The sequence below is a fragment of the Microcebus murinus genome, chromosome 12 (genome assembly GCF_040939455.1).
Source record: "Microcebus murinus isolate Inina chromosome 12, M.murinus_Inina_mat1.0, whole genome shotgun sequence".
Taxonomy (NCBI): Eukaryota; Metazoa; Chordata; class Mammalia; order Primates; family Cheirogaleidae; genus Microcebus; species Microcebus murinus.
The window spans coordinates 52095727-52116487 of NC_134115.1; the positions used below are offsets into that span (position 1 = coordinate 52095727).

The 20761-nt window shown below is 39.0% G+C and overlaps 1 protein-coding gene across 2 annotated transcripts in view; it reads left to right on the plus strand.

Annotated features, from left to right (window-relative positions):
* TEK (TEK receptor tyrosine kinase) overlaps positions 1 to 20761 on the plus strand; it is a 109222-nt gene that overhangs the window by 23239 nt on the left and 65222 nt on the right. For both annotated transcript variants that reach the window (XM_076008789.1, XM_012764387.3), the window contains exon 2: positions 19111 to 19422. In XM_076008789.1, the coding sequence (XP_075864904.1) occupies positions 19111 to 19422 (312 nt within the window). The remainder of the gene's footprint in view (positions 1 to 19110; positions 19423 to 20761) is intronic.

A 20761-nucleotide genomic window follows, 5' to 3' on the forward strand; every position in this document is an offset into this window, starting at 1 on the left:
CATCTCTTAGAATTCTCATTTTTCTCTTTACTTGGCTATATTTTTATCTCTCTGCCTTTTTTGATTCTTATTAGTTCTTTTAAAATTGTTCACACCAGAAAGTCAAATACTGCACATTCTCATTTATAAGTGGGAGCTAAATAATGTGTGCACATGGACGGTAGTGGAATAATAGACATTAAAGACATGGAAGAGTGGGAGGGTGGAAGGGGGTGTGGGATGAGAAATTACCTAATGGTTATACACTAATCTGGTGATGGTTGCACAAAAAGCCCCTCTGTACCACTATGCAATATAGCCACATAACCAAACTTCACTTGTACTCCCTAAATCTACAAAAATAAAAAAGAATATTAAAAAAAGTAATACCAAGAAAAAAAACTGTCTCTTGAGCAGGGTTATGGTTTATTTGTATTCATTAATAAGCAAAGTATTTAAAACTACAGTTGACCCTTGAACAACACGGGTCTGAACTCTTTGGGTCCCTTATATGCGGCTTTTTTCCAACCCCAAACAGATAAAAAATGTAGCAGGATGTGAAACCCAGCTATACGGAGGGCCAACTTTTCCTATACAGGGTTATGCAGGGCAGACTACAGAACTTCAGTATGTGTGGATTGATTATACATGGGCAGTCCTAGAACCCATCTTCCACATATACTAGGGGTCAACTATATAACTTTATCTCTGAAAGCAGTTTTAGACTCATTATAGCAGTTTTGAAAGTAGGGTTCTTATTTTTTTATTTTCTAGAAATCCTGTCTTTTTACTTTTGATGTTTTCTGAGAATAATTATTTAGAAGACTGCTTTATGATTTTTAAGGTCTCGGTTCTCTTTTTTTTGTTCAACAGTGTATCATTAAACTTGATTTATTGTGTTGTGGTGTGGGATTGTTTTGTTGTGGTTTGGGACTATCGTATGGACAATTTCCCTTTGCTGGACTTCATTGATGAGAAAGAGCGAGAGATAGGTGCATACTGGGAGTTACAACAGGGCTGATATTCCACTGTTACATACTTGTTCATCTGTACTGGTTGTTAAAAGAGTGAAATAATTTTGTTTTCGTAAAATAACGGTTTTAGTAAACAACTGCTGTTTGGGCCTTCTAAGTTCCCCCTGTCCTGTCACCTTGGTTGCCCTGATCCCTACCTTAGGACCTCTAGGCCTCCCAGTAATTCAGCAATGAAAGGGTTAATGTCTAGCCCATCAGGGTTTCTCAGACTCCTTTCCTGGGGCTCAGATCAGTGTCCATTTTAATTGATTGTTCCAAGTTATTAAATGTTTTGAATTTCACCTTTGAGCCACTCCAAACTTACTTAAGTTGGGCAAATTCAACTATATGTTCTTGGTCTAAAAGATGTACAAAATAAATACAAATAGTGTAGGTGACTTCACTTGCCCTTCTACTTCATGAGCGTATGCCTCAGACTGAGCTTGGTCCCAATTCTTGTATTTTATCACACTCCCATTGTGACCACTGTGTTGGCAGGCACATAGTTTTTATGCTGCCTGGTTCCTGAGCACCAGCCAACTGCTTTATCTGCTTCTCATCCAGAGAATCAGTGATCTGTTTAGTGCTGGAGGAAAATCTAGCTGTGACATTTGTAGATAAATGATATACTTTCACATTAGCCTTTATGGGTTATTTAAAGGATTGATATTTAAAGGATTGTCTATGTACAAATTTTACTTACCGACATTTAGAACCTGGACTCCTATAGAATGTGTTGCTCCATTAGGTATAATTGATTTCTATAAGTACTGCATGGATGCTTTGGGGAAAAAAGAAGCTGAATGCCCTATTTTAGGTACAGAGTTATATATATCTGTAAGATATATACACACAAATGATAATATAAATATATATCTATAATTATTTTTAAAATTTTATGTTTGATCTTTTAGTCTAGTTCATCTGTTAAAATTTGAGAGAGACATGATGCTATTTTCTGCAACTATTGTGTTTTCCTCACATTATTTTTTTATAAGTTTTTTTCTTTATATATTAGATTCCATATGATTTGGAGCACAAAGATACATAATCACTGTGCTTCTATTTTAGACTTTACTTCCTATCAACATAATATAATAAACTTTATTCTATTTTATGTTCAATTCTACCTTGTCTGAAACTGCTATTACTTTTTCTTTCTTGTCTTTCTTTAATTGGTTCCTTTTTCATTTTATTTCTTGATAAATTCTTTCTTTCCCTATTCCTTTGTTTTTTAAGATTTTGTGATTTTGTTCTAAGTGGGTCTCCCATAAGCATCATTTTGGAAGGTTAATATGAATATTTTCTGTAGTCTGAGTGAATTTGTCTTTCTACAGATCATTTTAAACATTTGTCTTTAAATCATAAATAAATAGTCAATCTTAACTTCTGACACTTTGATTTTTTAATACTTTGACTGTTTTTTTTTTACACTTCCTTGTTTTTTCCTTTTAGTTTTTTTTCCCCCTGTCTTTTGCTTATTTGGCTTATATTTTGTTTACATTTATCTTCCTTAGCCATTTTGATGTATACATCCTGTTTTTTATTTTCTTAGTGGTTACCCTTAAGTTTTTCAAAAACAGTTTTTAGCCTATATTTTTCTATTTCTAATAATAGTGAAACCATGTTTTAAACAACCCATGTATCAATGAGGAACTCTGCACACTTTAACTTTCTCTCTTCTTTCCTTTTCCCTTCCAAGTCTTTGGTAACTTACTATGGAATTTGAGATCCAACTTACTTCTTGTAGTGTGAGGAATTTTGACATTAAAATATATAGTTTCCAAGAATGGAAAAACAAGCACCACATATACTCACCAACAAACTGATATTAACTGAGCAACACCTAAGTGGACACATAGGAACTACAGTAACTGGTATTGGGCAGGTGGGGGTAGGGGGGCAGGTATATACACACATAATGAGTGAGATGTGCACTGTCTGGGGGATGGTCACACTGGAAACTCAGACTTGTGGGGGGAGAGGAAGAAGGGCATCATTTGAAACCTTAAAATTTGTACCCCCACAATATGCTGAAATAAAAACCAAAAAATATAGCTTAATGATGAAAATACATTTTCGGTCTAATTCCATTGGTCTTTGTTGATACTAGATGTGACAATAAGTTGATTGGCAGTCATAGTGTTTGCAATTCTTTGTTTTTTTTCTTGTCTTTAGTGGGAAGCTGGTAGAGGTTGTAAGGGTGCTAACCAGAAGACATTTTAAATCTGAGATCCAGACTTCAGTATTGAGTGAATATATTTCTATAATATGTTGCTAATTAAACGATCTCATATTGGTGTATCTTAACATTCTTTGTTTTTTTAATTCAAAAAATAGGTGTAATGAGTTTGGATGTTCAGTTATGACAGTCTGCACATGTGAACTTTATTTTTTGAATTGTGCAAAATAATGGAACACAAATCTCTATTACCATTGAGATTTTAGCTGCATCTGGTAGAGATTGGACTTCAACAAATAAATGTAGGGAAGGGGGGGCATCCTTAGCAGAAGAAATGATGTCGGCAATGGCCAGGAAAAGTATGCCTGCAGGGAGTTTAGGACTAGAGACCAATGGCCCTGAACTTTTACAGTAGTTCAAGTGAGAGAGAATGAGGTCGTGAAAGGAGCTGAAAGTGAGAGATAGCCCAGAGTAGAATGGACAGACTGTGGGGAATGGGTATCAACAGTGAGGGAGGGAGAATGTGTGGCAGTAACTGAGTTTTCAAGCATCTGTGATTGCAAAGGTGGAGCTTGAAGGGAGAATGAGAGGGAGGGTTGAGAGAAGAGAAGATGCTGAGTTCATGCAGGACATACTGCATTTGAGATGCCTTGCTGGGTGTCCAGCAGGCATTTTCATAACGTGTGTTTGCAGTTGGGAAGATGTTAGAACTAGAGACCTAGATTTGGAACAGGTGCTAACTGAAGTCCTGAATGTTGGTGAGATCATCATGAAAACGGAAATGGGGTCTTCCGTAGCACTGGTCAGGCCATAATCTGTGAGCTAAGGCCATAGCCACTTGCTGAGTTTTGGCAAGGAGAGTGAATGGAAAATGAGATCCAAGAGAAGACCTGCTATTTTAGATTCATAGTCTTACATGTGGTCCATAGAGTACTTGTGTGTTTCTGCTGGGATGATCAAAGTGCTAAGGCAAACGGGTTTTCAGTTAAACAAGGCATATAGAGAAGCTACTGTGCCCAGCTCTGTCAGGGAAGAGGAAGAGTTATGAATTCTAATGCTGTTCAGGATGTTTTACATTAGAGATCTCATTTAGTCATCACTGTTGCTTGTTTTGTCTAAGCCAATTTCCTCGTCTGAAGTATGGAGATATAATGTCTGATTCATGTGATGGTTGTGAGAATTAAGTAAGGACAATGCATATAAAGTAACTGGACTGTGGTAGGTACTTAATAAGTTATAGCTATTAATAATAATTTTACTAATTATTCATGTGTAGTTGAAACAGTGCTATTGAGAAACAGAGCTAACAAATACTTCACAGTGATTTGCAAACTGTGCTCTTTAAAGAAACAGCAGTGCTAGGGAGTTTCCCAAGGGACTGCTTCCAGGTTGATAGAGCAGGTGCAAAGCTGGCTTCTATATCCCTGTGGACCCATGGGAGGCATGGTGTTATCTATTATTAGTGTTGATTGAAATGAGCGTAGGTAGACCTGAAAATAAGAGGGGAGGGAACAGTTACTGAACCCAGAGAAAGCAGTGGCAAGAGAGGACTGTCAGTAAGAATCGTGGCTTCTGTAGATACCTCAACAGGGAGGGAATTGGGAAAATAACCACCCTGTCCACCCTCTTCTTCCACCCTCTTATCTCCTGCTGCTTTTTCCATTACCAGAGCCCCACAGGACACAGGTAGCCTCCACAGACCCAGAGCTGGCTGGAGAAGGGTGGAGAGCAGCTAGACAGGGGCACATCTTGTCAAAATGAAGAGAAGGACTGAGGGACAGCCTGGCCTTAGCAAGTCAGACTCTTACACCAGGATGTTTAAATTTGTGTACTAAATGTGACTTGAGAATGGACCCAGCCCAAGCCCAGAATATCTGACTGGAACATTTAATGGAATTGCCCCTCTGGCTTTTGTGTTTTTGGTTGGCTTTTCCTCAAGTGATTGCACAGATAGGCTCTGTCTCTTTGCTTCTAGAACAACCTATGTATATCTTACATCTGTGGTCCCCAACCACAGAGCTCTGCCCCACCCCCAAGTCATCCATGGAAAAAATTGTCTTCCATGAAACCTGTCCCTGGTGCCAAAAATGTTGGAGACCACTGTCTTACATTGTCTACACAGGGAAATAAAAGAGGAGTTGTTCTCCCAAGCTACTAGTGTGATGAAATGCATGGCAGCTGCTGTATATAGGATCATGGCCTGTCACACTGCCATACACACAGGGTAGCACATCTGCAGTCAGTAAGACATAGCTCCTGCCCTGTGGCATCTGGCAGGCTTCCCAGGGTTGGTGGGAGCATGAGCCAAGTCTTGGAGGCCAGGCAGGAGCTAGTTAGTTGAATGTGGAGAGGAGAGAAGTGTTGGAGAAAGGCAGTGCAGACAGGGAGTATATAGCTCCTGCAAAGATGGGAAAGGGCAGTGTTCACAGGGAGAGCAGATCATGCAAAGGTTCTGGGGATGATTCCTAAAGAACAGCTCCCAATGTGTTTGGAATGATGTCACTGCCATTGGAATAAATGTGGGGCCTGGTAATCCCCAAGGGGATTACACTAAATCTATCTACACTCAGGCTTTCTCAGGAACTCTGTCTTAACAAAAACACATAAGCCAGTGACTCTTGAGACATTCAGTTGAAATTCCAGCCAGCAAATGTTATCTGTAGTTTGGAAGTCTACAGGATTATTATTATTATTGTTATTTTGAGACAGGGTCTGGCTCTGTTGCCCATGCTGGAGTGCAGTGGCATCATAGATCACTGCAACCTGGAACTCCTGGGCTTAAGGATCCTCCTGCCTCAGCCTCCAGAGTAACTAGAACCATAGGCATGTGCTACCACACCTGGCTAATTTTTTTGTTTTTTATAGAGATGGGGTTTCGTTATTTTGCTCAGGCTGGTCTTGAACTCCTGGCCTCAAGAGATCCTCTCACCTCAGCCTCCCAAAGTGCTGAGATTGCAGATGTGAACTACTGCACCCAGCCCAGAATTTTTTTTTAATCAAGGGGAGAGAATATGATCAGAAAAGCTGTTTCCTAAATAGGCGGCAGGCACCCAATTACAGAAATAATTTGCATAAGGGCTGAAGGATAATAGATTCCAGAATTATAATAAAGGACTTCTTAAACTAAATGATGTGAGGCTGGAGGGCCCCTGAGCCCTAGGGTTTCGAGGGGTTAAGCTTCAGAATACAGAGCTACTCTGTTCCAGAGGGAAGAGAAGCAAAGTATAGGGAAGGGGAAAGAGAATTCTTTGAGTGAAAGACTGGCAGTGCATATATCTTGTTGTCAGGTTCAGTGTAGAGCATTCCATAAAATAATGTTGCCAGGATAGAATATTGACTGCACAGAGTCACTTTTAAAGACAATGAAGAAAATGTAAGAGAGTTTCTCTGGCCCGGAGATACATGTGGCCCTTTGGGTCAGGTTAAGTGAGTGGTCTCCCTGAGACTCAGCTGGCAAAGGCCCCTGGAGCAACTTCTCATGTTCACCCCTCAGTCGCCCCCTTGATGTCCCCAAGGCTGTCCCCATACCACCAAGCTGGCTGTGACACTGCTTTTCCAGAATCACTTACATGTGCAGATAATTGGTCTCCTGTTAATATCAGACCTGTAAGAAAAGGGGCAAGAATCAAAGGATTTTTGAAGGAAACGCAGGAAATCTTCCTTAGCTCTTGCTCTGCCTGTTTCCTGCCCCTGTGGGTTTGAAGTGTGAGGGAGGGCAGGCTCACAGCAGGACACAAAGCCATCAGCAGTCTTCCTTCTAAGGGCGCCTCAGCTGTAAGACAACTTAAAAAAAAAAACAACTTCTGTGTCTGACACAGACCATAGTTTCTTAAAGATTTACTTGATCTTTTCTTTTACTTCTTTATATAGAAATTAATGATTTAGAAGCTATCTCCCCATTTTACAGATGAGGAAATATGACAGAACTTCAAGACTAAAGCTCTTCACTACTCCCCTGTCCTGTTGATTTATGCAGGGCAATGTGTAATTCACAAGAGTCACCTGGGTTTAAGACGTATTACTTTCAATTACTGTTGGAATTTTTCAAACATATTGTTAAAATGCACAGGCTGTCAAACACCATACTTGGTTCTAAATGTCAATATTTAATTAGAACGCTGCCATTAGATTGGTTAGTTTCATGCACATTTCTATAAATAAAAACCTTTATTTTAAAATTACAAAAGAAATACAATACTAGGTATGCAAAACAATAAGTGAATATCTTCTGTGCTTTTTCTCCACCCCACCCCAATCCTTGTACTTGGCAATTTCATTAGCCAGGGGTGCCAGTGTTATCAGGTGGGTGGATGACTCCTAGGCTTTTCTCTATATTTCGGCCAAGATAAGATCATACAGACGGTTCTGCATCTTGTTTCCTTCACTTTATATTTCAAGGGCATCATTCCATGCAAACTGATCATACTCCATTACATGGATGTATCATTCCCTGTTCATGAGCTTTGTGTTGTTTTCAGTTTGTGCCTGTATGCTGCAATGAATATCTTTGCCATATCTTTGCATATTTTTATTGGTAAATATGGAAGTACACTTTTATTATAATTTTAAAAATTAGTATATAGTATAATTGACTTTTTTGTGTGTATGTGTACAGCTCTGTAAGTTTAACACATGTACTTAATGCAACCACCACTACAGTCAGGGTATAGATCAGTTCCATCACCCAAAATCTTTGTAGTCAAATTCCTCCCAGCTCTGATCCCTGGCAACCACTCATTTGTTCATCCCTTTAGGCTCACCTTTCACAGAATGTCATATAAATGCAGTTAGACAGTAGATGGCCTTCTGATATGGACTTCTTTTGCTCAGCATAATGCTATGTTACATATATTAATTTGTTCCTATTTATTGCTGAGTAGCATGGAGGTACTGCAGCTTATTTATACACTCATCCATTGAAGGACATTTGGGTGCTTCCAGATTTTGGTGATTATGAATACATAGAAGTGCTGTGAATATTCATTTTATGAACATAAATTTTCATTTCTGTAGGGTAAATACCTACAAGTGGGATTGCTGGGTGATATGTAAATGTATGTTTAACTTTATAAAAAAATGTTAAACCATTTTCCACAGTGGCTATATCATCCATTTTATAGTATCATCATCAGTGGAAGAAAATTATAGTTGCTATATATCTTAGCTAGTACTTAGTATTCTCAGGTTTTCTTTTTTCTCCCCCCCTCCTTTTTTTTGAGCTGTTTTAATAGGTGTGTAGTGGTATCTCATCGTGGTTTCAATTAGCATTTCCCTAATAGTTAATGATACTAAATATCTTTTTGGGTGCTTTGTCATTCATCTTTTGATGAAGTGTCCTAAATATTTTTCTCATTTTTAAAAAATTGGGTTTTTTTTAAACCGTTGAGATATGAAAATTTTAAATACATTCTAAATAAGAGTCATTTGTCAGATATGTGATTTGCAAATAGTTTGTCTTTTTATTAACAATGTCTTCTGTTGGCTACAGTTTTATATTTTAATAAAATTTAATGTATCAGTTTCTTTTTTTAATGGATCACATGTTTGGTGGGATGGCTAACAACTTTCTGCCTAACTCCAATGTCATGAAGATTTTTCTCCTACATCCCTGTATTTTTATGTATTATGCAATCTATTTTTAATTAATTTTTATACAAGGGGATGAGCTTTTAGCTTAGGGCTCATTTTTTTTTGCATAAAGATATCCAGTTGTGGTTGTGCCAATATTATTTGTAGAAAAGCACAACTTTCCTTCATTGAGCTGTTGAAAATACATTTTTGATGTGACTTGGTATATAATGGGTATAATTTAATTGTTAAATGAATGGGTTGATGTCAGTCTGCCTAAATTTGAATCTCAGCTCTAGTACAAATTAGCTGTACGACAATTACCAAGTACATAACCTCTTGGGACTTAGTCTCCTTTTCTGTAAAATGGGGATAGTCATAATACTTATTCTATAAGATTGCTATGAGGATAGAGTTATTATGTGTAACATGCTAACAGTAGTGCCTTACCTATAACGAGTAATGAATTAGGGTTAGCTTTTTTAGTAACTTTACAATTACTGTAGATATTACAAGCATGTTATTTAAAAATGTTTTACCAGTTATACTCATTACCAACAATGTAGATGTTATCAGCCAACTCTAGATATTATGACCTTCTCTCTATTCTCAGTCAATTTGATGGGCAAATAATGAGATGTCCTTTTAGTTTGCATTTTGGGATTTGTAGTCAGGTTAAACATCTTTTCATGTTTATTGGTGTATACATTAGGTTTTGCTGAATAAACAAGGCATCCCAAATGTAATGGTAAAACAGCAAACATTTATTATGACTTATTATTCTGTAGGTCAGCTGGATAGCTTTTTGGTCTTGGCTGGATTGGCTGATCTCTGATCAGCTGATGGCTTGGATGGGGCTAGATGGTCTCTCGCTTAGGGAGATGTGGATAGGACAGATTATGAGGAAGAACTGTCAGGTTTAGGGGTCTAAGATGGTTGACTCACACATTTGGAAGTTGGTCTATTGGACTTCAGCTGGAGTGGCTCAGGTCTACTTCATGTGGTCTCTCATCCTCCAGTAGGTTATTCTGGGCTTCTCCTCATCATGGTCTCAGGGTTCCACACAGCAGCAAGAGAGTGCAAGCCCAGTGGGCAAGCACTTTTTAAGCCTCTCCTTGTGTCATATTGGCTAATGTTCCATTGACCAAAGGAAGTCCAATGGACAAGCCTAGATTGAAGGAGTGGAGAAATAGACTCCATTTCTTCTTTTTTTTTCCTTCTTTGAGACAGAGTCTCACTTTGTTGCCCAGGCTAGAGTGCCATGGCCTCAGCCTAGCTCACAGCAACCTCAAACTCCTGGGCTCAAGTGATCCTCCTGTCTCAGTCTTCTGAGTAGCTGGGACTACAGGCATGGGCTACCATGCTTGGCTTATTTTTCTATATATTTTTAGTTGTCCAGCTTATTTCTTTCTATTTTTAGTAGAGACAAGGTCTCGCTCTTGCTCAGCCTGGTCTCGAACTCCTGAGCTCAAACAATCCACCTGCCTCGGTCTCCCAGAGTGCTAGGATTACAGGCATGAGCCTTATAGACTACATTTCTTAATGTAAGGAAATGCAAAATATTATGGCTATATTATTTTCAATCTATTGCAGTTGGCTATTTGCGTTTCTTCCTCTGTGAATTGCCATTGGTTTATTGAATGAAAGAATATCTCTAATATATATATTAACTCTTTAAGTTTTACATGTAGCAATATTTATCCCACTTGGTAATTTAACTTTATTTATGTAATAATCTTTTGCTATGTAGAAGTCTTGGCTTTTTCTGGAGTCAAATCTGTCAGTGTTTTCCTTTTATGGCTTTGAGTATATTCACGTCTTTGGATGACCAGACTGTTAGCTTCTTGAAGGCAGAAACCATATTTTATTCTTCTCTTCATGCACAGGATATAGCACAGAGTCCAGCCCATAGTATTTTTTAAGTAAATATTTGTTGAATGATTTCATTCACTGAAGGCCAATCTCACTCACTCATTTAACCATTTATCAGTATTTTTTGAATACCTATTATGTTCCAGGCATTGTCACAATTGTTAGAGATACGATGGTGGGCAAAATAGATTTTTCTCATGGTGTTTAGACTGAAGCCTAGTGGGTAGTAAAAGAAATTCACATTGGTGAGACATGAGTTCAAATTCCATCTTTCTACTTGTGTGACCTTAGGCATATCCCTGAATTTCAGGATTATTTTTTAACCTATAAAATAGAGTATAAATACCTTCCTTCAATATTGTGGGAATTCAAGTGGACTTTGTTTATAAAACACCATAGTGTTTCTTAGGTAGTAAGTATATAATTTAAAATGTCAGTTTTCTCTGCTATAGGAGGTAGCCTACTTTTGTCAATCTCCTCTTAGCAACTATCATAATCCTGAATTTCTTCCACTATAGATTCATTCTTTGGTTTGCTCCTCCAACAGTTCTCAGTGGGTTGTTACTCTGAGTGATTCTTGGTGATTCTCTTTTTGTGCAAGCAAGTCAATCGATTTGCCTTCTCTATCGTGAGGTGGGGAACAGGGCATGAAGGGTTAAGCATTTTGCTCCATGCTGTCTTGGAGGATAGAGATGTTTGGCTGTGGGTGTGGATATGCACCTCTTTGGGCAGCACAAGGGCAGAAAGGAACTTGGCAGGTGATTAAATCAGGAGGGGAGCCCAGAAAGGAAAGGTAGCCTGGCTCCAAAGACAGGTTTCTCCCATACCAGATACTTTTCCTGATGTTGCATCCAACATTGGACATGGTCCAATTAAAGAGCATCCTCTTGGGGCAAAGTGGATAGGAAAGATTTTGAGGCAGCATTATCAAGCATGTAAGGGATCTGTGAGGGTGAGAAAATCCATCTCTGGGTATTCCCAAGTTGTCTGTCTGTCTATGCCCTTTCCAGCTTTTTGGCCACCTCTCCTCAAAGTGTCTCCTCCCTTACCCCACTTTCTACCAAGCTCCAGGATTCTCCAGGTGCAACCCTGCCAGATTTGTACACATTCCAAATTCTCTCCAAGGATTTGGCCCTTTACACTGCTACCCTCTATGAAGTGTGAGGCTTGTGCCAAGCAATCTATAAAGTCTCTTCCAGTGTAAACCACCCTTGTTTTCATGCAACGAAGACCCCACTCCCCAGAATGGAGTCTGCCTATAAATGGGTGTTCAATAAAGCAATAAAGTCTCATTATGGGGACACTCTGCCTATTCCCTGGAAATAAAAAGTTTCCTGCCAGTGAACTGATCCTGATTCTAACTAAAACAAGTGTTATTTGTCCTGGATGGAAAAGTTCTGGCATTTGAAGGTGAGGAGAGAATGCTGTTCTCTTCAGCAGACAGACAAGGGCCCTGTTTGGCTGAGAAGCAGGGATGGGAAGTGGGCATGACCTTTGGAAAAACTGTCTTGGCACAACTCCTGGGCGAGAACAGGAGGCTGTTGTTTGAGAGACACGGCCCTGTCACATCCAGGATGCCCTTGTCTAACTCTAAACTCTCAGCTATACAGTAAAAAAGTTAGCAACTTCCTTTAGTTATTTCCAGTCTTGTGCATTTGGTACCTTCCCCTTAGTTGCCCAATATCTTCTTGGAAGGAACCTTGAGGGTAAACTTACTGCTCAGACTTACTACATACACAAAAGGATCATGGAGAACAACAACAACAAAAAGATAAAAGTGTTGGGAACATGCCTGGGAACTGGATTTCTTCAGGGGAGACAAGAAGGCAGAAAAAATACTAAAAATACTGTAACATGGGATTGACACACAGAAATGGTGCCAGTAGTTCTTAGGACTCAACAAAAAGAAATTAATGCCAACTTTAGGATAGATTTAAGAATGAACACTCCAAAAGTGAGTCCTATTAAACACTTATTCATTTTTTAAAACCCTGCTCAGTAGTTACCCTTTGGGGAGGATTTTTCTGAATATCTTGTATCTTTTTTGCTTTGCCTGGCTAACTCCAACTTTCCCTTAGGCTAAATATCTGCTAACCCTATCCCACCCTAGTTAAGTCTATGATTAAGTTGACCATTATGCTATCCCATAACATTTTGTAATTCTCTGTCTTAGTACCTACCATGGTACCAGTGCTGTATTTATGGATGTGATTGTTTTCCAAGTCTGTCTCTTTCGTTTGCCTATAGGCTATATGACATTGAGATACTATCTCTTATATTCATTGTGTCTCCAGGGCCAAAGGCAGTACCCAGCACAAGGAAGGTACTCAGTAAATGCGTTTAGCAAATTAATGAGGGACATATAAATGACTTAATGAGTGTCTTTTGAACTGAAGAGAATTTTCCTTTTCTGGATAGCATTAAAAAAAAAAATTAAAATCCAAACAATTTCACAAAATATCCTGGATAGTTTGGGAGTTGTTTTTGCTTCTTCGGCTCATTGCCAAGGCCTTGAATCCAGAAATGCTTTTGGCTAAGAACTTTTCAGTTCCTTGCCAATTCCCTGATTTGTGAAATGCCTTTGGCCAAGGAAGTGCTAATTGCAATTTCAAACATTTAAAACTTTAAGATCTCTAAGTCTGTTACAAAGGTGAGACAACCATGAATACCTTTGAAAAAATTTAAGTATCGCTAATCCCTGACTTCCAAGAAGCCATACAGATAGTTGTACTGAAGACATGATACATTATTCTTTTCTTTTTTTTGTTTTCAAATATTTTTAATAACTGTATTTCAATATATTTAGTTTTCTCTGTTATCCCATGCATTTTATTTTATGCATTTTGAAACATCATTCTGAGACAGAGTCTAGAGGCTTCACAACTGCCATGGCAAAAAAGGGCAGGTGTCAAGAACCTCCGGTGATACATTATTCCAAACACATGGTAGTAGAATTCCACCCAACACTACAATTCTGAAGTAATAAAAACACAAGGGGATAGACTCACTATGTAATAATTTAACCTGCTTTTTCCTCCTAGCTTGCCAACACTTTGAAGATCAGGGGGCTAGGTTAGTCAGAACTTGACTATCTGCTGCTGTGCTGAACTCGAATGTGGAAAAAAGAAGGCTAATTGGGCAAGCATGATTGTGCTGTAGTGGAATGTATTTTCTTTGGTATTCATGTTTAAACTTTCATTTTCACCTGTAAAGAAAAGGAGTAAAAACTGATGACTTTCGAAGTTTTATGTGTTTTTAATTAAGCAAAATCATTTTTTCCCCAAATGAAATCTTATATGGAGCCCAGTGTAAAAAATAAAGATGCAAGTTGAGTAACTTGGTGAAAGAGAGAGTGTGTGAGTAGTTCGGTGTCTGAAAACCATTCTGTTGATTTCATCTCTCCTACTCTCAGAAATTTCTGGAGCACCTTTTCAGAAAGTGAGATAATGATTCTTTTAAACACAATTTGAAAAACACAGCTCTATCTTTAATTTTGAATTTAACTTAATTTTATTATATTGGTGGCATTTTAGGGCCACAATAATTTCTATGACTATTTTTAAAGAAAAATATTTCCATGTCTTAATGGCTCATTATTCACAGCAATATTAAATACAAGAAAATCTAAATGCAAAAACAAGAGTTAAACAACATTTTGAGTTAACCACAATGAGACTTAGCGAGAAAATGTTACTGTGAATGATTAGATGTTGTTCCGTATAGGACACAAAAAAAATACAGTGAGCAAAACATTTTAGAAAATCGTTATGCTACAATTGTGAGGGTCAATTATTTGTTAACTTGGCAGGTGCCATGCCACAATGCAAGCTATATCCTTATAAACAAGGACACACTTTTATGCAAATGCTGAAAAGTGGTTAAGAGATTTTTGTTAAGTAAAAATAGTATTAATCTCCAAAACATAAAATGTCTGATATTCAATATGCATCTTATGGCAAACCCTCAGCCTTGAAGTTAGAAGTATAAATTGAACTAATTAATGAATTTGATCAGAGCTCTTTAGGCTATGGTTGTAGTGAAACAACTCATCGCACCCCCCACATGACTTGGAGAGGATAGTAGTCTAATGTAGGAAAAGGTGGCAGATGTTGGTACAAGCCCAGATGGGATCTGTCTTATGGTAATTAGGCTTAGGAAAGTGTCTCTAACAGCAGATTTCTTGGTGGCACCAGCCATGCAGTTGCAGTCATGACTTTCATGGTGTCAGCAGTAGAACCTTTTCAAGAAGCTACAGGCCACAGCTGTACCCATTGTCTTGGAAAGGCTAGGTTTGACCACCCTCTTCCCTTTTCTGAAATTTTGTTTTAACTGATTTTTTTTTCAGCACTGTGGGATGACATCATATTCCACATTATTAGTTCAAAGAAGAGAGAAAGAGAAAATGTATTTGGATGCAATCCAAGGAGAGTTGGAGTGGGTATAGGGATAAATGATAAGAGACATAAAGAGATGTAGATATGTTCATGGCTCTTGATTTCTTTCCAACTGCCCCTTTTTAAGAAATGGACATTAACTTTTTTTTTTTTACATTTAATTTTTATGTGTAGGTAACACTCAAATTATTCAAAAGCCAGCACACATAAGTATACGGTGGAAAGTCTTCCTTCTATCATTGTGTCCTGACTACCTAGTTCTCCCCTAATGGGTCACCCTTGTTCTTAGTTTCATGTATAACCTTCTAGAAATTCTTTAGTCATATATAAACAAATACAAATATAGATTCTTTTTATTTTTTTTATTTTAGCGTATTATGGGGGTACAAGTGTTAAGGTTACATATATTGCCTATGCTCCCCTTTTCCCTCGAGTAAGAGCTTCAAGCATGTCCATCCCCCAAATGTTGCACATCTTACTTGTTGTGTTTGTATATACCCCTCCCCTCTTCCCCGCTCCCACCCTCCCGACACCTGATAAATGTTACTCCTATATGTCCGCTTAGGTGTTGATCCGTTAATACCAATTTGATGTTGAGTATATGTGGTGCTTGTTTTTCCATTCCTGAGATACTTCACTTAGTAGAATGAGTTCTAGCTGTATCCAGGAATATACAAGAGGTGCTATATCACCATTGTTTCTTAAAGCTGAGTAGTATTCCAAAATATAGATTCTTATTTTAAGAAAACTAGGGAGATAATTTTCAAGCTCTGTCCCAGGAAGCTGGTAGGTATTTCTTCTCATATCCAAAGCGCAGAGATAAGCTCCTCCTGATATTGTTGTGGTGTTACAAAGGACAGAGGGCTCGCTGGTGGACGAGGGCTTCCTGTAACTGGCCTGCTGAGTAGGGGTGACAAAGTGCAGTTGAGTCAGGGACTCCCCAAGTACACGACTTCCCTTCCCATCACTGTGAAAGTAAAGGGAAATCACTGAAAGGAACGAGAGGAAAGAGAAACAAGATGCATACCTAGAAACAATTTACAGATGCAGTGTGGCCATCTTTTCAAATCAACTGCTTTTTCTATTGTTTCCTAAAGACATTAAATAAACCCCAGCCGGTGCAGGTGCTTGAGTTCAGAGCAGATCCCACGGTGTTGGCAAATCACTCAACTGGCCCTAGAAATGGGGCTGGATTGAACTGGAGCTGAAAGAATTACAGTGTTTCCTTCCTCTTGATGACCCTCTCTGGGACATGCCTGGAATGAGCGAGCGCAGGAGATGAGGTGGCGTTCGCTCAGAGGCAGGGCCGGGTGTGCGTGTGCAAGGGGAGGTGTGCGCATGTGTTATTTTTGGAGGCTGTAATTCCACTGCTGGTTTTCTTAGCTCATCCTCTCTTGCAATGTTCTTATTATCTTAACCTCTGTCCTGAGATCTTAAAAGTTACCACTGAGGCTAGAAGTAAGAAGGATGCTTCAAAGTCAGCCTTGGAAACCCTTTCTAGTGAAGATTTCCTCCTTTAATCTCATGTATTAGTGTGATGATAAAATGCAACTGTAACTCCTGCTTTTATATTAAGACTTGACTGAAATTTTTTTTTCCTAATTACATAAAGATGTAACTCCTAGTAAGATCATCCTCAAGACATTACTGTATACATTGGCAATTGCCATTCAAAACAAATCATGGGAGGAGTTCCTACGAGGTACGGTGCTTGACATAAGCAGGTGCTCAAGAAAGGTCTGCTGGATGCACACTAGTCAGCCTTAAATGCTCGGCAGCTATTGGTCCCTTTTCGTTGGCATTTTGTAAAAACAGTAACATTTGCTTTTTCCTTATACATTCAGTAGTTATCAAAAACAGTGTTAGATATGGACAAGAAGATCAGTTTAGACTCAAAGAAGCATTTTCATCTTTAGCCTGATCATTCTAGAAGTAGGAACCAACAAAATGGATGGGCTTACATCAGGCAGATCTGAAATAAAATTTGCCCATCCATTCATCCATCCATCCAACCATTCAACAAGTACTTATTAAGTCTTCTACATGTCAAGATTAGGCAAGATTTTCCTGTATAAATAAACTCCTAAATTCCTGCTCCAAAACAGTTGGAATTTGCCAGCTAGGGGAACAGAGAATAAATAAAATAATCACAGATTGTGATAATCTTTATGAAGAAAACAAACAGGAGGCTGAATTAGAGGATAATGAGAATGAGAGTGTTGTAGGTTTTTCAGATAAGGCAGGCAGAGAAGCCCTTTATGAGAAAGTGGAATTTAAGCTGAGACCCAAAGGATGAGCAGAAGGTGGCCATGCCAAGTGTGGAGAAAAGTGTTTCAGGCAAAGAGAACAACATGTACAAAGGCTTTGAGGCAGGAAAGGGGATGGATGGTATATCAAAGACTGAAAGACCAGTGAGCATTTTAAATCCTAGCTCTGCCTTCAATAGCTGTGGAAGATTGAACAAGTTACTTGATCTTCTGAGCCTTCATCTCTTCATACTTAAAACTGAGTTAATGGTGCATACCTCATAAGGTTGTTGGGAGAATTTAATGTGTATTAAATGAGATAACATGTAGCTTATTTGAATCACTTTACATCTACACGAAGGTCTCTGAGACTCTAGCTAGGCCCTCATCACCCAATGTGTTTGACTTTTCCAGTCTCCCGATCATTTCATGTCAACTTGAGAGCCAGCCATCAGGGCTAGAGAACATTTTCCATCCCTGATATTTCCACATTTAAACAGAGGGGAGAATAGACACAGATTCTGTTTGCTCCTGTTAGAAACTTTAGAAATTAAAAGGAAGGAGAGGGAGGAAGAAAGGAAAGGGGGGTAGTGGGGGGAGAGAGAGAAAAAAAACCTGAGAAAGCAAAAAGAGGATTTTCTTTAAAGTGTGCTTCATCATTTATAGAATAAATGCATGAAATAAATTTTAAAGGTCAAGAGAGTTTTATGTCACATTTGGGGGGAGATTGAGGTTTGGGGCTAGGTGTTCAGGAAACAAAATAAAAAGAAATGAAATAATGGTCATTGAGTACCTGATATTTAACAGACATGGTGCTTGGCAAGTTACTTATCTTGTCTAGTTTTCTCAAGAATCCCAAAAGATAGTTCTTATTTGCCTCATTTTAAAGATGAGGCAAATGTTTAAAAAAAAAGGAATGAGGCAAATTAGGCTCAGAGGGAAACACAGACTTCCCTTAGTCACTGTCCCTCTCTATCTTGGGATATTTAATGTGGAATTGAGCAAGTCTTTAAAAATGAGAGTCTATAAAGCATAAGTGTATGTAGTTGATATATTTCTTTTTTTCTTTTTTTTTTTTTTGAGACAGTCTCGCTTTGTTGCCCAGGCTAGAGTGAGTGCCATGGCATCAGCCTAGCTCACAGCAACCTCAAACTCCCAGCCTCAAGCAATCCTGCTGCCTCAGCCTCCCGAGTAGCTGGGACTACAGGCATGCGCCACCATGCCCGGCTAATTTTTTCTATATATATTAGTTGGCCAATTAATTTCTTTCTATTTATAGTAGAGATGGGGTCTAGCTCTTGCTCAGGCTGGTTTCGAACTCCTGACCTCGAGCTATCCACCTGCCTTGGCCTCCCAGAGTGCTAGGATTACAGGCGTGAGCCACTGCGCCCGGCCAATATATTTCTTTATAATACTTTATTATTGTGGCTGTACTACTTTAGCATCAATTAATAATAACTAATAATAATTATTAATTATAATAAATACTGATAATACCATTATTAATTTATCTCAGCACAACACATATTTACTAAATACCCAACTATGTCTCGGGCACTATAGTGGACAGAGATATATAGTGCATGGCTTGTTTGCGGGGAATAATGGATAGCCCATTGCAGCCAGGGTGTGCAGTGGGAAGTGGAGGTTTGCAGGGTCTGGGTGATGAAGGGTCTCGATGCCTTAGTAAAGCATTTTGGATCTAGTCTAGTGGAAGATAGGCACATGATCTGAAAGCATTTTAGGAAGACCACTCCCACAACTATTTTTTAGGCAAGGCTTTGTAAGCGCCAGTTTATCCTATGGGGTCATGTTCATAACTTTCATCTTACATTATGCTCCCTCTTTCCTTTTAGGGACGGTGGAAGGTGCCATGGACTTGATCTTGATCAATTCCCTACCTCTTGTATCTGATGCTGAAACATCCCTTACCTGCATTGCCTCTGGGTGGCGCCCTCATGAGCCCATCACCATAGGAAGGGACTTTGAAGCCTTGATGAACCAGCACCAGGATCCACTGGAAGTTACTCAAGATGTGACCAGAGAATGGGCTAAAAAAGTTGTTTGGAAGAGAGAAAAGGCTAGTAAGATCAACGGTGCTTATTTCTGTGAAGGGCGAGTTCGAGGAGAGGCCATAAGGATACGAACCATGAAGATGCGTCAACAAGGTAACATGCCCCCAAGTTATGGGTAGGTGAGGTTCACTTAGGCACATACATATACCTTTTGCTTTGGCGGCTGCTCCTTCAGAGGCTGGACATAAGCTACTGAGGGTAGAGCTTGAAGACCATGCCTACCCCTTTCCAAGCATTGCTGTCTCTGATGCACAGAACATTAGGGATAAAAGAGACCATCCAGTCCAATCCTCTCACTAGATACTGTGCCTACTTATGAGATGAAATAAAATATATGTTCTCCTAAGGGCTTCATGACACTTATGGTGATATGACTATGCCACGTGTACATAATATGAAAATCACAGCAAGGAAGATAGCTTGTCCATTGCCAAACTATTGACTATTTTGAGCTTTCTCATTGATTTTTCTTATAATATTTTATTTCACTTGCCCCAAAATACTCTTAAAGGAAATTAATATTTTCAGGGGAAAATTATTAGTATAGTTGAAATAAATAAAAATTTCAAAAGGGAAACATTTATCAATAGCTCAGTTTAGTTGGTTACTTGTGTATCAGTGATCTATTGCCACAGTAATGCGATAAGGCATAAGCACATACCACAGTGGATTACAACAATAAGCATTTACAGCTTGTGAGTCTAAGTCAGCTGTGTTGATTAGGTGGCTCTGTTGACCTTGGCTGGGCTTTCTTACATATGTGGTGCTGGCTGGCTGTGGGTTTTTTAGGTTGACCTTGGCTGGGGGAACCTGGCTCGTTTCCATATGTCTATTATGCCGTAACAGGCTAACCTAGGTATGATCTAATGAGATGGAAGAGGTGCAAGAGAAAAAATGGCAGCACATGAAGCTTCTTGAAACCAAGGCTCAGAATTGTGCACTGTTACTTCTGTCTCATTTTATTGAACAACACAAGTCAAACCACTGAGCGTGGAGTCAGAGAGGGCACTACAAACTGAAATGGCAGGGGGTATGGATACACAGAGGGAAGAAGAATTGGGGCCCTTTTTGCAGGCTACTATTCTTGGAAAGGGACTGTGATCTAATTTTAGCAGTCAAATACCCAGGCCCAGCTCAGAAAGCACCCAAATTTTGAAGGAGGATTCTGAGAGCCTTCTGTAAGGGAGGATTGTTACTTCTTGCTACCACCCCACAAAGCAGTGATGGTATGGAACTCTCCTTCCAAAATAGAAGTGGATCCTAAGCTAAATCTTTAGGACAGTTGATTAATATGATGGCAGTTGGGGGAGAGTGGTGTTGCAAATATTATTACGGGCAGTTGGTGTTGCAAATATTACTTAATGATTGTGTTCTAAGGCTCCCGGGCCTAGAGAGACAGGTTGACTTCTGGTGTTCTTGATGCTATCTGCTG